We start from the raw sequence: 16,578 nt of genomic DNA, 5'->3' as shown, positions 1-16,578 counted from the left end.
ACTAGACACCTTTCCCCTAAAGCAATGATGTCCCCTCTCTCCACTCCGATTCAACACTGTACTGGAAGTTCCAGTTAATGCTCTAAGACAAGGAAAAGAAGTAAAAGATATGCAAGTTAGGAAACAAGAAATAAAACTGTCTTTGTAGATGACCTGACTGTCTATGTAGAAAATTCCAAAGAATCAACAGAAAAATTCCTGGAAATAACAATCTTATAGCAAGGCCGCAGGATAGAAGGGATGAATAGGCAGAGTGCAGGGGAATTTTAGGGCAGTGAAACTATTTTGTATGATAATGTAGTGGTGGAGACATGATATTACACATTTACCAAACCCACAGAACTGTGTAACAGAGTGAACTCTAATGTGAACTACGAACTTCATTTAATAATAATTTTTAAATATATTATAGACATTAGTCTATTACTGGAACATAAGCAATACAGACTACTATTCATTTCTATGGGAAGACATCATGGGCATTCATAAATTTAATATGCCGTGCCCTGACTGCATATGAGGAAGTATAAAGGCCTGTGGCATGTAGTAATTTTGTAATTTTGCTGAGTTAAAACCTGTACTGAAGTCCTAAGAGGCTTGTACAAATAAAATACCACTTAATCTGTAAGTGGGTCCAGCTAACTCCCCACAAATCTATGTCTCAAATTCAGCTATTAAAATCACTACAATAAGAATGTACTGGCAAGAAGATTCTTCCTTCTTATGAATAATGGCCCCCAAAGAAAGCAAACTTGGCAGGTAAAAAGAAAATCTAGATATTTTAATTTAAATTTTACTTAATTATTTCTTATTTTAATAAATATTATTTCATGTATATTTAATTTATATATATTTATATATAAATACATTTGTTTATATTTTATATTTATCTAATTAAATATTTGTTAACATTATTATTAATAAATTACTGATTTATTTATTTAAATTTAATAGTGGTATTATTAAAGAGCAGAGACATTACTTTGCCAACAAAGGTTCATCTAGTCAAAGCTATGGTTCTTCCAGTAGTCATGTATGGATGTGAGAGTTGGACTATAAAGAAAGCTGAGCACCAAAGAATTGATGCTTTTGAACTGTGGTGTTGGAGAAGACTCTTGAGAGTCCTTTGACAGCAAGGAGATCCAACCAGTCCATCCTAAAAGAAATCAATCCTGAATATTCATTGTAAGGACTGATGCTGAAACTGAAACTCCAATACTTTGGCCACGTGATGCAAAGAACTGACTCATTTGAAAAAACCCTGATGCTGGGAAAGACCGAAGGCGGGAGGAGAAGGGGATGACAGAGGATGAGATGGTTGGATGGCATCACTGTCTTAATGGACATGAGTTTGAGCAAGCTCTGGGAGTTGGTGATGGACAGGGAGGCCTGGCATGCTGCAGTCTATGGGGTCGCAAAGAATTGGACAGGAATGAATGACTGAACTGAACTGAAAAGTGGTATGTCAAATATTCTGTAATAACCTACATGGGAAAAGAGCCTGAAAAAATGGATATATGTATATGTATAACTGAGTCATTGTGGTGTATGTCTGAAACCACACAACACTGTAAACCAACTATACTTCAATATAAAATAAAAATTAAATTGAAAAAAGAGTCGTATGTCAAATTAAAAGTGACTTGAATCTAATCCAGGGGAAGTTCACCCAATATCCTATATAGAAGTAAGAGAAGAATTTCAACAAATGTTGGAATAAAGTTCAGGGAAAAATGAAAGGTGGTAAACTTGTAATATAAAAATATTAGGGAATGAAGAACTCTCTTAAAATGAGAATGGAAAGCAATTCACAACAACTATAAAGCAACAAATTGTGTGGACACTGATGTAAGAATTTTACTAAGGTTTTTCTCTGCGGGAGAATGTAAAAGAATAACTGAGCAATGTAAAAGAACACTGTCACAAGCATGTTTCTCTTCTTGGCTGCCGAAGCTCAGAAAGAAGGATATAAACTCTTAAGTTTCAATGAATGAATAATGGCTTAGCATAGAAGAAAATGATTATAATTATTATCATCCATCATTATCACTTCCAATTTTCAGACTCAGGTTAAGTCCACACCTCGTTACTACACATAATGCAGTGTAGAGTTGATCTGTGTAGTGTTTACAGAATGAACCATTAAGGGATGAAGGTATTCATTTTTAAGTTTATCTGACTGCATCTTATAGGAAATTTTTATGCTATAGCAGAATACAAGAAATTAGCGATATGAGTTCACTTTTCATAAATTTTAACAACCTATTATACCTTCCTTCAGGATGAAACTTCTCCACAAAAAGATTTCTTGCTTTTTATTACACCTCATTCCTTCAGACTGTCTTAAGAGTGTGCAAAAGAGGAAATCCTAACTGTTCATGCAATCTACTTGACTGTACAGCAGATATGGCCTAGGTTTGTTAAGCCATCACTGAAAATCCAGAGAAGGAAAGTAATGGTGAGAAGACTGCTTTTTCAGTAGCTTTTTTTTTTTAAATAAAAAAACTACTACTCATGCATATATTTATATATCCACCACTCCTGACTCTCCTTCTGAATTTAGAAACAGTGTGAATGAAAATATAATGGTTAGCAATTCTGAGAGGCCAGTTTACAGGCAGGCACCCACTGATAAGTATGTATACTTTCTTCTTCTACAGTTATGATTTCTCCTCTTATCTTTTCCTTCTCTGAACTCCTCTAGAACTTCTGATCTACACCATACAAGCTAATACTTCACTTATGTTACCGTAATTAGTTCCACTATAGTTTCCTGACTACTAACTTTGTCTTTCCAATCATATTCTAAAGTCCTGGACCAAATTCTCAGAGAAGAAAAGAATGGTTTCATATGATTAACATTCTCTATCAAAAACAGCTAACCTCCAAGAACTGTAAGCCTGTAAGTAAAACGCTTCACTTTCCAGAGATTTCCTGATCACCATGTACAAACTGTTTTAGCTATGAACTTAATTAACACGACTTGACGCTAGTAAAAAGAGAACAATAACCAAAAGGTCCTTAATTGGCTCTTTCACACACGTGAACAATAGTAATAAAGTGGGACTCAATTTTAAATGGTTTCAACTGCTGGAATATCATCATACTAATACTCTAATAAAGCAGTGTTGACACATTATTATTATAAAACTCCATCTGAACCAGAAGCCACCACAACAATGGTAATAATAACAATCAACATTCATTAGGTGTTAAGTATGTGCCAGGTACTTTTTCAAGTGCTTTAGATGTCTCAATTCACTTAATCTTTATAAAAATCCTAGAAGGATAACATCATATGTTAAAGATGAAGAAAATGAGGTGAAGTTAAATAATTTGTTGAGGCTATACAGCAAATAAGAGACAGTCAGAATTCAAATCTAGGAAGTGTGGCCCTAAGACTCAGCGTTAACCATTACCGGTACATTGCTTCTCTCTGCTGAACTAGCAATAAAAGGTATCCTGTACTAGGATTCTGAAACTGGAATTTTTACTGTCAGTAAAATAATTCTCTAAAAATAAAGACTAGCAAATTCAGTTATTCCTTAGCTGAAGGAAAAAAAAAAATCACACTATATTTCCTTAATATTTAAATTCTAATGTTCATTACAAAAAAAGCTTGAAAGAAAAAAAGAGGTTTTATACATAACTTTATATGTAATATATGTACTAACTTACCTGGCAAAAACTTCAAAGTTTGCAATATCTGTCTTTCCTGAGAAAAATCCACCATTAAATGAGTCATGTTGTCACTGACCTTTGGTTTCAAAGAAAGGCGAAAGGCTGAAGCCATTGTTACTCTATAGCAAACACAGACATAAACATTCTTTTAAAAATAAAAGAATGGGAAGTATCACATCATATTTAATTTATAAAGTGACAGATAGAACTTATTTCTCCACTCTAGTGTTTTCTGAAGCTATTAACAAAGATAACAAAACGAAATAAATTTGCTTTTATAGCTTTTGAAAATTAACTTTAAAAAAATGTAAAATGTTTTTAAATTTAAAGACATTTAAATAACCTTTAAAGAACTTTCCTCCAGCCAGTTTTATAAAACTTCATAAAAACACAAAAGACTCAAGAGACAAATATCCAAGACAAATCATCTTTAACAGACTCAACAGTCATCTGAATCTCTGTAAACTCAATCTGACTTCCTGATGCCAGCCTCACTCCTTTTCATATGCCAAGTAATGAACTGTAAGTACACCCTGAATCAAACATTCTGCCTAGTCATCACAGCTATCCCACGTGTCCTTAAATAAAAGTAAAGTACACTGGCCAAATACTGTATTGTTTTGTAGGTGCTAAAGAAAGGCTATGGATGAGGAAGGAGAGAAGTGAAATCACAATTCTGAATACTATGCTAGAAGCTATCACTCTGATGTATTAACATCAGCTGAATGCAAGGAGACAAGAAACAGCCCTGTGAAACCATATGCCATGGAAATAGTAGGAACTCAATCAATATATTTTAGATGAATGTAGTATACAAAACAAAAAAGAAAGAAACCATACCAGACCTCATTTTACCTCAAGTAAGGGGAAATCGTTCTGTCAATCAAAACTAGAGATTAAAAGAAGTTCCCATACTCTATTGTTATTTTATATCAAACTTCAATTTTTCATATTATAGTAGATATCTACATATATCACAAAGTAATTACCCTTATTATCTTTGGTCAAAGAATGACACCAAAATACTATTCATGACCATTGTCCTCCTAGAACAGAATCTGGGAGAGGAAGAAAACAGAGTTACAGGAACAAAAGGAATACCAGGCCTAGTCATTCAGATCTACCAAACTACCCTAAAGATCAATGGTATGAAAGGTATTAAACATGTTGCTGTATTCAGTTAATTTATTAGGAAACTAGGAAAGTAATCACTTTAGTAGTAACAAAGAGTGAACAATAGTTCATCTATTTATCAAGAAGAACGTGCTATGAAAAGGTCACTAATTATTAGAGAAATGTAAATCAAAACTACAGTGAGGCACCACACCTCACAATGGAAGAGCCATCATTAAAGAAGTCTACAAATAATAAATGCTGCAGAGAGTGTGGAGAAAAGAGAACCATCCTACATTGTTGGTGAGAATGTAAACTGTTGCAGCCACTATGGAAGACAGTAGAGAAATTCCTCAGAAAACTAAAAACAGAGTTCCCATATAATCCAGCAATCTCATTCCCGGGCATATATCTGGACAAACTATAATTCAGAAAGATACACATACCGCATGTTCATAACAGCACCATTCACAATAGCCAAGTCACAGAGACAACCTAAAAGTCCATAGACAGATGAATGGGAAAAGATGTGGTTCATATATACCACAGAACAATACGCAGCCATAAAAAAGAATGAAATAATGCTATTTGCAGCAACATGAATGGAACCAGAGATTATGCTTAGTGAAGTCAGAAAGAAAAAGACAAATACCATATGATAAATGTAGAACTTAAAAAAAGACACAAATGAACTTATCTACAAAACAAAAAGTGACTCACAGACAGAGAGAGACAGACTTGGGGGTGGCAAGGAGAAGAGGAAGTTGGGGAGGGGACAGAGTGGGAATTTGGAGCTAGCAGATGCAAACTTGCACATGAATTTGAGCAAACGTTGGGAGATGTGGAAGACAGAGGAGTCTGGCATGCTGCTGTCCATGAGATTGTAAAGAGTTGGGTATAACTTAGCAAGAACAAGATGCAAACTGTATATATAGAGAGAATGGATAAACAACAAGGTCCCACTGTAAAGCACAGGAACTATATTCAACATCCTGTGATAAGCCATAATGGAGAAGAATATAAAAAGGAATGTATATATGTGCAACTGAGTCACTGTGCTGGTCAGCAGAAACTAACACATTATAAACAATTATACTCCAATTTTTTTCTAAAAAAAGAAGAAGGTTGTACTATACTGAAAAACAATTTATGGAGACAGGAACTCACACTTAACTCAATGCCAAGTATAATGTGAATATTTCACACATTATTACTTTAAGATCTTGGTTCTCAATATACAATGTCAGATTATATCAATAAGAAGTTAGGAACAAAGGCTGTATGTTCTTTCCAGCTCCAAGTATCTTTTAAATTAAAGACTTCTTTTTTTTTTAAGTTTAGTTTTAGTTGAAGGATAATTGCTTTGTTACAATATTGTGTTGGTTTTTGCCACAGATCAACATGAATCAGCCATACCTATGTATATGTCCCCCTTCCTCTAGAACCTCCCTTCCACTTCCCACCACAGATTTAAAGATTTCTTAAAGAGCTATATTCAGACAGGTACTTAGTAAATACCCACTGAATCAATGAACAGGTGTGAACTTGGTTGCTTCTAACATGGGGATTTAAAAGTTTGTTGAAAACTGTTGAGAAAAATATGTGAGAGTATTTTAAGGAATTTAAACCTGAAACTTTATCTATAAAACTTGATTTAATCATAATGGTCTCTCCTGTAATAAATCATAACAGAAAATAATATTTTTAAATGCATATATGTATAACTGAATTACTATGCTATACAACAGAAATTAGCACAACACTGTAAATCAACTATACTTTAATTTAAAAAGTATCAAAAACAAAACAACAAATAAAAGCATAGCATGTACACCTTTCAAGATAAATCTGGGCCATAAAATCACTATGGCCTCAAAGGGAAAAAATACTCTCTTAAAACACATTAAAAAAGCTTATCAAAGCCTAAAAACAAGTTATTTTCGAGACAATGAAAATTTCAGTCTCCACAAATAAAGTGAGATGTATAGCTATGCAATAATTTTCCAAAAGACTGAACTTATTTTTATTCATTTTTTTGAACTTATTTTTAAACTGAGTATATTTAGACAATTATGCTTCAAAGCCCAAACGCACTACCTAAAATCCACATATAATTCTCTACATTACAAGATCCGTGTGGTTAGGGATGTTTTAATTCACCTGGCCTTTCTTGGTTCATTTTTAATAGTACAAGCTGAATACAAAGATCTCTTCTTCCTAGTTTTATTTTTGCAAAGAGAAAACTGCAAGATAGTAAGAATGAACACAATTTTTTCAAACTACCTACTACATTAACTTGACTCTCTCTTTCATGATCCCTTTCTTTCAAGAACTAGTAACTCTTCACAGTAACCTCAATTAATCATCTTCCAACTTGACTAAGCATTTGGAAGCCTATACTAGTGATTTGTAAAGTTCTAAAAATCTATGTATTATCTTCTCATCATTTCTTTGGGTTTTCCTGTCACTCCTGCCATTTCTTCTGTATAATATCTAACACAGAAAGTAAGTACTGATTTCTCATACTTTATTTTTTGATTGCCTACTCAGCTATGTTACGCATTCCTTAAATACCACTTCTGCTCTCTTATAACGAAGTAATTCTTTCTTCCCTTAATGAAAATAATTATTTTATTATGACTATATGTTTATTTTTGTAGTAAAAATAACAATATTGAATTCTAGAAGCTTGCTTCCTGGAAAAGCACATAAAAACTGTATCAGAGAAACCTGAACATTATGAAGCTAAAAAGCCAAATTTAAAAAAATTAAGCCAAGACTCAGAAATGTTCCTTACACAGGAAGTACAAACTGTGCAGGTAGGAAAAAAAAAACATATACTTTGAAAAACAACAGCAACAACAAGAACAAAAAGATGGAGCTTGCTCTGGCAGAAAAAAAGGAACTTTGACTCCTTTGAGATCACCTGGATACTCGGTATTGATGAAATGTATCCAAGAGGTTGGTTTTGGGCAGAGAAATCTAGACTCACTGAAGAATATTCAGCCATGAACACTGATCATAAAATTAAATTCTGACAAATCAGGATAAAGAGAAAGTCAGGGGTAAGCGCAGACTCTGGGAGGCACAGAACGTTATGGATTCCCAGGACAGGAACGAGAGAAGATTTTGCAAGGTTTTTCTCAAAAGTCTTTGGGCAGACTAAAACCTGATTAGGAAGCGACTTCTAATCTAGAAAATCAGGGACCAGAGGAGGATTTAATGGAGGAGGTGGCGAAATGAAGGAATAATCTAGCCACAGTAGAAGATGAATTACTTATAGCAAAGTCGAACAGACACAACCCAAACCTCACCCAAAAAACTGAACTACCTACCATCCATTCCTCATACAGCCAATACTTTTCACCTTAAACTCTCATAATCTCATAATCAGGATTTATAAGAATAACCCATGTCTTTATACTCTGATATAAAATATACAAAAAATACTGTATAGCACAGGAAACTCTACTCAATACTCTGTAATGACCTATTTGGGAAAAGAATCTAAAAAAATAGACATATGTACATATATAGTTGATCCACTTTGCTATATAGCAGAACAAAACATTGTTAAGTCAACTAAACTTCGATAAAAATTAATTTAAAAATGAAATAAAACATACAAAAAATAGAAGAATTATTTGTGTTAGGAAAGCTATGAAAGTCAATGTGAATCTTGCCTCCAGTCAAATAAAAGGCCACGAGAAAAACACAAGTCTTCAGCTAAGATTAACAACAGCAACACTGGTTTTCACACAATATATAAATAATAATTTTGCGACTTATCTGATGAATAATTTCACCTAGGACTCAGAGTGGTGCTTTGAAGGACTATGCCTTTCAGAGAATTTCATAATCCTCAAATGAAGAAAGCTTAAAAGTGACAATCTCACTCTAGACAAAGCTCAGTGACTAGCCAGGCAGAACAAGACCATCCCTTCTGTGATAACCCAATCCAAAACTGCCAACAGCTCCTTTAGCCCTCTAGTATATTCTTACAAGTACTAAATTACCTTTCCTAATCCTGGCCCTATGAATGGTAAAGACCTTTAAGCCAAAGTCTGTCATCATTTTCTTTTTCTCTTCCCACCAACTAGACAGCAGTGGCATTAGAAATAGAAAGAGATGGCACCAGGAACAGGATGGAATAAAAAGACAAAGATATTAAACAGGAGAGCAGTGAAGTAGAAGTGCTTTTAGCTCTTGAGGAACAATATAATGCTGTAACTTTTCATAAAATAAGACACGCTTATAAAATTTAACAACAAAATATGCATTCCAGGAATATTATTTTACATTATTCAAAATGGTTTCCCATCTACTAGCATAGCTAATTAAGGACTGTACTAAAACTACATTATATCAGAAATGAAATTCTTCTGAAAGCACATAATTGTCCAAAACTATATTTTTAAAAAGTCTTGCTGATATGTTATTTATTCTAGAATATAGGCAGAAGATGCTTTTTCTTTTTTTCTGTACTTGGCCATTAGTTATTTTTAACTAACAAGATTCTAATAAGAAACTGAATTTCATTTCTGACTTCAATGTTGCTACTTTAAAAAAACGTAGGTTTTATATCATACCTATCCTTGATCTGTCTGGCAGCCTTGGAGCAAATCAGGGAGAAGAGAAAGAAGGCAGTTAGTGCTTTTCATGCAAGTTTCATTGGCAGTGACATGCAAGAAAAGTTAGGATAAAATCCCTGGAACAGATTAGTTCATTTTCACCAAAACAGATTTCCTATAATTTGTACAGTTCATGTCAGCTTGCATAATATGATGTTAGAACTATAGAAAATCCGGTCCCCATAAAAATATATATCACCTTAAAATAAGGAGGGAAATTAAACACTTCAAACTAATTTCAGATGACTGTAAATTTTTTTTCTTACCTTCAGATTATCAACACACACCTCCACTTTCATTCAGTCTGATACTCTCCAACTAGAACACTCAATCTCCTTCATGGGGCACACATTTCTATGCATTCTGATGGTTTTCTTATATATTTCAAATCTGCTCTCCAAATTTTCTTCAGAGATCTCTTTCACCACTTCATAATGGTTGTTCCAAGTTTTCTCTATTTGCCTCCACATGGGCAAGGACTTTGTATTCTTAGAGCTTGCCTGCTAACATATAAAACTAGGCTGCAGTTCTACAACCCTTTACCCCAAACAATGAAGCTGTAATGGCAAATTCAGACAAGGAGAAACCAAAGAAACACTTGCAGCAATGGGTCTTTCCCTCAGATGACTCCATAAAAGCTGCCAACTTAAACCTATACTACTTTAAGTTATCTTTTTTTCTTTTTTTGAGAATTCTAGCACAAATTTAGGAAGAGAGCACAGCTATCATTTGGAACTGTACATCTAAGGAAAATGATGAAAAATACAGGCACTGCTATCCCCTTTAAATCTACACACCATATAATAGATCCAACAAAAGTTTTTTCCCCTACACTGAGAAGCATAATTAACAACACATCTGATGTAGAAGATGGCTGTTAAAAAAAAAAAAAAGAAGATGGCTGTTATGCCTGACACTCTATCCCCAGTATCCAGCATAAAGCTTGGCACATGGTAATAGCTAACAATTAGTCGATTTAATTGAACATTAATTAGATGTATACAGCAATGCTTCTCTGCCTCTTTTCTTCAGTTCTAATATTGTTCTTACTTGGTACTGGTCATTTTTACACCTAATCTAAAATATTCTGGTCTGCATACCTGTCTACTGCTTTACCACTGCGCCACCTGGGAGTATTTTAGATAATTTTACAATGTCAGAAACAAAAGGAACAGAACTGAAATTTAGAAGATGAGTACATCACACAGTTCCAGCACTACCATAATCAATTCCATGACACTGTATACTAATCAGGCTTCCCTGGTGGCTCAGTGGTAAAGAATCCACCTGCCAGTGCAGGAGACATGGGTTCAATCCCTGGGTCAGGAAGATCCCCTGAAGGAGAGAGTGGCAACTCACTCTAGTATCCTTGCCTGGAGAATCCCACAGACAGAGGAGACCGGCCAGCTATAGCCATGGGGTCGCAAAGAGTCAGACACAACTTAGAACTAGGCACACAAACATTTTAACAACCTAATTAATTCTCTGAAATAGAGGCTGAATTGGAAAGAGGCAGCAAGGGGAAAGTTAGTTAAAATCAGAGCATTGATAAACAGCAACAAAAAATAAAAATATATCTGTTTATGAACCATAACTGCCATAAGAAAAATATACTAATATTGAATGCAGCAAAGGCTAGATGCCAATTTCACATTTTCCAGAGATTTGTCTTTATTTTGATTTGCGGTAAAGCCCAATAGAATTCCCAGTAAAAATGTAAATGCCATACAACCCTGAGGAAACTTTTCAAGCTTTGTCTATACATTCACACTGTTTCATACTTCAGATTTTCCTATTAGATTTGGGGCAGATAGTGTTGTAAGGTTTTCTTGAGAGAATCTGAAAATGACTAGGGGGCAAATATTTAATATTTTTTACATTATATGATTGAGACTTCTACCTTCACCCCAAAAATACCATATTAAGAAATAATAATATGGGAAATGAAGGGAGCTCAGTCAGAGAGTAAATAAGAGTTTCAAAGTGCTATTTTCCCTTAGACAAAAAAAATCAGATTAAAAAAAAAACTGCATAAGGGTTGATTCCAAAAATCAGAAGTTTTATATTTTCTATACAAATTTTTGGGCTTCCCTGGTGGCTCAGCTGGTAAAGAATCAACCTGTAATGTGGGAGACTTGGGTTCAACCCCTGGGTTGGGAAGATCCCCCTGGATTCCAAACATCAGAAGTTTTACATTTTTTATACATATATTTATCTATTTATAAAGAGCACTATTTTTAAAAAAAAATAATTGTTTAAAAGCCTTCACAAAACCCTAGTAAATAACTTGAAATAAATTTTGCATCTCATACTGCATGCATCTATACTCTATGATTAGATACATACATATAACAGGAGACCACATTTCTACGAAACCCACGTAAGTAAAGGTGAAAAGGCATAGTTCTTAACAAATATTTTTGAGGATTTTTTTAGGTTTTAGGGTGGTTTTTTTTTGGCCATGCCATGTGGCATGCAAAACCTTAGTTCCCCAACCAGAGGCTGAAACTGTGCCGCCTGCACTGAGAACGTGGCGTCCCTGGAATGCCAGGGGAGTCCCTATTCTTAAACATTTAGAATTGCTTTTAAACTGCCTTCATAACTGAAACTTTCCTGCCTTTTCTGGGGGGAGGGGGGCACACTGAGCAGCTTGCAGGATCTTAATTCACCAACCAGGGATTGAACCCGTGTGCCCTTCATGCTTTTTGTTGATGGTCCTCTTTCCCGGAATTCCTGACTGCAGCTCACAGAAGGAGCCTCTGCCAATACTACTTCTTCTCCCTTGAAAATACTGAGTGAGCTTCCACCATTCTCGTTATTTGTTCCTCCCAGTGGTCAGAGATTGACACCTGCTGAACAATATTCAAAAGGTGAGTTACTGTAAGTCAAAACTGGGAAATACATAAAATTCTTTCTCCCCTTTCACTTGTGATCAAATCCAGAAGACTATTTCCCTTTCACCTTATTCTGTACTTTTCTCTCCACTGTAGGCGTTTGTGGGCAGGTAACCATTCCCTCCCTCCTCATCTGACAACTGAGTTATGTGTGGCAAAATTGTGATGAAATGGTTGGTGAGTTATACTGACTTGGAAATTGTCCCACAAACTCAGCTCTTTTCGTAGGTAGAATTCAAGTTCTAAATTCATGGGAGAGCGGGAGTTGGTAGGAATACTAATTTTGCTAAGGGATCGATGCAGTGTTCTACAGGCCAGTTATCAGCAGAAAAACTAAGTCTGATGGGGCTTTGGCTACTTGTTCATCCAGAACTCAATTGCTGATAAGCTTTCTGCATATATTTACTATCAGCCAAACTTCCAACAACTAAAAAAATTGGTGAAAATTTGTTCTAAAATCCTTTTTCATTTGTGCTAGCTTTGCACTTGTTCACTTTCAGATTATCTAATGCTGGTAAATAGCAGTTTTGTATTCAATTCTCATACTGGTGTACTGCAACATGATCACTTAAATATTAGTATTTAAAGTACTCTTTTTGAAGACAATGAAATCTAAAAAGAATCATGGCCTGGATTTCAGCCTGTAATACTTTTTGTCTCATGTTAATCTTATTTGGTAGCTCAGCTGATAGAGAATCCACCTGCAAGGCATCAGACGCTGGTTCGATTCCTGCGTCGGGAAGATCCCCTGGAGAAGGGATAGGCTACCCACTCCAGTATTCTTGGGCTTCCCTGTTGGCTCTGATAGCAAAGAATCTGCCTGCAATGAAGGTGACCTAGGTTCAATCTCTGGGTTGGGAAGATCTCCTGGAGGAGGGCATGGCAACGCACTCCAATATTCTTACCTGGAGAATCCCTATGGACAGAGGAGCCTGGTAGGTTTACAGTCCAGGGGGTCACAAAGAGTTGGACACGGCTGAGTGACTCAGCACAGCAATCACTTTAATATGAGATATTCACAAACAATATACCTTAAAAGAACTGTTTCCAAATATCTAACAACATACTGCTAGTCCATTAATTAATCTTCCAAGTCATCTTTCCCTATCCTGTCAGCAATTAGGAATCTGAGGCAAGTATGAGTCCATGCAGTTGGCAGGAAAGTGAATTTAGTTTTTGACTTGGAACAAACAATTATCTGGATACTATTTAGATATACTAAGAAAATAATTGCAAGCAACTCTCAGTTAAGCATTTTTCTTGAACAATAAATTCAGATTTCTGACAAGGAAACACTGACAATAATTCATTTCACCACATCTTCAAAGGGTTCAAGTTATTGGGCAGTACTGCAAAATGCTGGAAGACAAGACCAAAAGAGTAAGAAAAGCAGCACAGGAAGAAAATGTATTTAGACCACAAGGTGATTTAGTTTATCAGAACCTTTCCAATTTACAATAAACTGGAAACAAGTTTTAACAAAGCTGGAAAGAACAAAGGAGAGGGCAAGAGAGAACAGCATCTTTTGAGAGGAAGAGGAAAGAAGGACTCTGAAAATGTCAATGGAAAGAGAAACTTGAGAGAAACAAACTGTTATTAGTGTTTCTAAGCATTAGGTCCTACTTAAATTCAACTGGATTCCAGCTATTTTTGAGTACCATGTCCACATTTTACAGTTCTCCTGGCTTTTTCCTCTCTCTCAGGTGCTCAGCTGTTAATTTTTGCTACTATGATTATGCTTATCATTAACAGCTGCCCTAGTCCACTAGAAGGGGAATCTGTTGACAACTAGGAAACAAAAAGGGGAAAAAATCCGAAAAACTCAGTAGTACCATGTACATATTGGTAATCAACAGATTCTGAGAAACTATCACAATTAGAAGATATTAAGTCTCGCTCATGAACTGTATGACATTGCTTCTGCTGACTCAAACATCTTTTGCTTTCTGCATGATTTTGGCTATGTTCCAGATATTTGAGGTTATCATGTAAATGCCCTCTGAATAGGTGATGTATATATACTTTTAAAATAATTTAAAGTATGATACAGTTTCCTCATAAATCCTGCGCATAAGTCTTACAAAGTACTATGATGAGCTTTCTTAAAACCCACATCCAATTTCGAGAATGAATTAGTTAACTGGTTTATGGCAAAAGAACTCTGATTCATTCTGTCAAAAAGAATTAATTTTAAAATTTCATTTTCAAGATGTAGAGCTATAAGTCAGCAAATGTTATCTTCTCAAGGAAGTCTTTTCTACCCCTAAAGTTCATAGAAAAATTATAAAATTAAATCACTGGTGGGCACAAGTGGATTATAAAGTCACCTTTCTAACAATAAAACAGTTCACTATATAGTCCACAAAGACCAAGAAAATATTAAACTTAAATATCTTATCTTGTTAAGACTAATTCACAGTACATATTTTACTAATTACATCACTTAATTTCATACTCTTTCACATAATTTTCTATGTAGTCTACATACTTATTCTATATCAAAGAGTAGATGTGATTTGATAAATTGATAATCATTTAAAAATGACTACTTAAGACTTAGAATCTAGAATTAAGAATCTCTTATCAAACACCAAGTTACAGCATTAGCAGTCTTCTTGCTCTACTATTTATATCTTCATATCAAATATACCCTATAAGGACATACATTTTCATATTTCAATAAAGCATTCTTAAAGAGTAGGACATTTAATAACAAACTAACAAATTTCACAGTGCTCTCATATGTATTAAGTGATGATGTTTTCCCAATCAGTTCAGTAAAAGGAACATCAACCTCGATTTTTAAGAATGTTATTAGCAATACCAATCTTATTTCATTAGCCATAAAATGTTTATAACAAAGGTATGATTCAGCTAAAGCATACCTTTAAAATAAAGGGGGGATATAACTGAAAAAAGAGTAACTTCATTCATCTGAATTGAGCATTAAACAAAATTTAAAAAAACAATTAATTTGTTCATGGCCCCAATAACACATACTTCTAAGCATATGCTTGGGAATACATGAACAGCTAGTATTTTACTAACAAATTCCAAGCCTTTTCTAGTATTAGAAAAGACTGAAGGAATTCAAAATTAAATGGGAAAATGTCATTTTCTTTTAAACAGAACTATCCTTTTTAAGTGGATTAGTCTCATTTTTTTGGTCAGTTTTTTGGTACCTTTGAAAATTCTTCAGGTTCCTTTATATCTAATGATCTTGTTGCAAATTCCAGTAGTTCTTCAGAGTTCTCCAGGGCATTATTACATTGACTAAGTTGACTCTAAAAATAAAAACAATAATAGTAATGATAAATCATTAAAATTAATAGCAATAATCAAACAAATGTATTTTAAAGAGGTACTGAGGATAATCACTAGTCATATATATAATAAATTTTAATTATCTTAAATCATCCAGAACAGCTTAATTGCATACAGATAAAGCTATACTCATCACTTAAAAAGAAAACAAAGCAATTATAAATAGTTGGGGGTCAAATTTATTTAAAGATTCTTCCAATTAGGGGAGTCAGAAGACTATCAATGATTTAAATTAAAATATCAACATAATTCACCTGTAGACAACATCCTCTATAATGGAGACTAAATTTCTAGATGATATTTAACTAAGCTAAAACGTATGAATCAAGTTATGGGTACATTCAGTTGAACACAATCTCAGCACTCCATTTATCACATTACTCAGGTAACAGACTTCTATAAAGGCTAATTTACAGCTTCCAAAACTGGATAACACAGGAGTCACAAATTCAAGCGTCTAGATTTCAAAAAAAAAGGTCAAACATGAACAAAAAGTAGTAAGTAACTGTTACGGCAACATGCTCTATTATAGTGATGTGTTAATTTCACCCAACACAATCTTTCTCATTCAGCTCTCTCCTCTCTCGGCCTCTCTCCCTCGCTTTATCATTTGTAGTTTGAAACTAAGCTAAGTTATGTGAAAATATTGTTAGTGATACTTTTAAAGAAAGAAACACATCTCTAAGCTTTTAAATGTATCCAAGATTCTTCTTCAGAATATTCACTAATATGTATTTATTAACATCTAGTCCATATTCAAATCTACTTCATTTTCCCTTACAATACACACTAAAGATAAACTACATATGATTAAAATTGCAGAGAAAAAGCATGGGAGGGAGGAAGGAAGGCTGGAGATAAAGCAACTGAATGCTTATAAGGTATTCCAAACCGATGCTGTAAAGAAGGATCTGGGTTCAAGACAGAACAGAAAT

General features: G+C 34.4%; 1 protein-coding gene across 12 annotated transcripts in view; it reads right to left on the bottom strand.

Annotated features, from left to right (window-relative positions):
* FSD1L (fibronectin type III and SPRY domain containing 1 like) overlaps positions 1 to 16,578 on the bottom strand; it is a 62,110-nt gene that overhangs the window by 25,654 nt on the left and 19,878 nt on the right. For 7 of the 12 annotated variants that reach the window (XM_065946997.1, XM_065947007.1, XM_065946999.1 and 4 more), the window contains exons 4-5: positions 15,502 to 15,603; positions 3,679 to 3,826 (exon numbers count right to left, since the gene is read on the bottom strand). In XM_065946997.1, coding sequence (XP_065803069.1) covers positions 3,679 to 3,826; positions 15,502 to 15,603 — 250 coding nt within the window. Of the gene's footprint in view, positions 1 to 3,678; positions 3,827 to 9,383; positions 9,407 to 15,501; positions 15,604 to 16,578 lie in introns of all 12 variants that reach the window. The other 5 variants (XM_065946998.1, XM_065947000.1, XM_065947002.1 and 2 more) reach the window with 3 other exon arrangements.

Source organism: Muntiacus reevesi, chromosome 10, assembly GCF_963930625.1.
Source record: "Muntiacus reevesi chromosome 10, mMunRee1.1, whole genome shotgun sequence".
In the NCBI taxonomy this organism is placed as follows: domain Eukaryota; kingdom Metazoa; phylum Chordata; class Mammalia; order Artiodactyla; family Cervidae; genus Muntiacus; species Muntiacus reevesi.
This window is presented reverse-complemented; position numbering and strand designations above follow the sequence as displayed.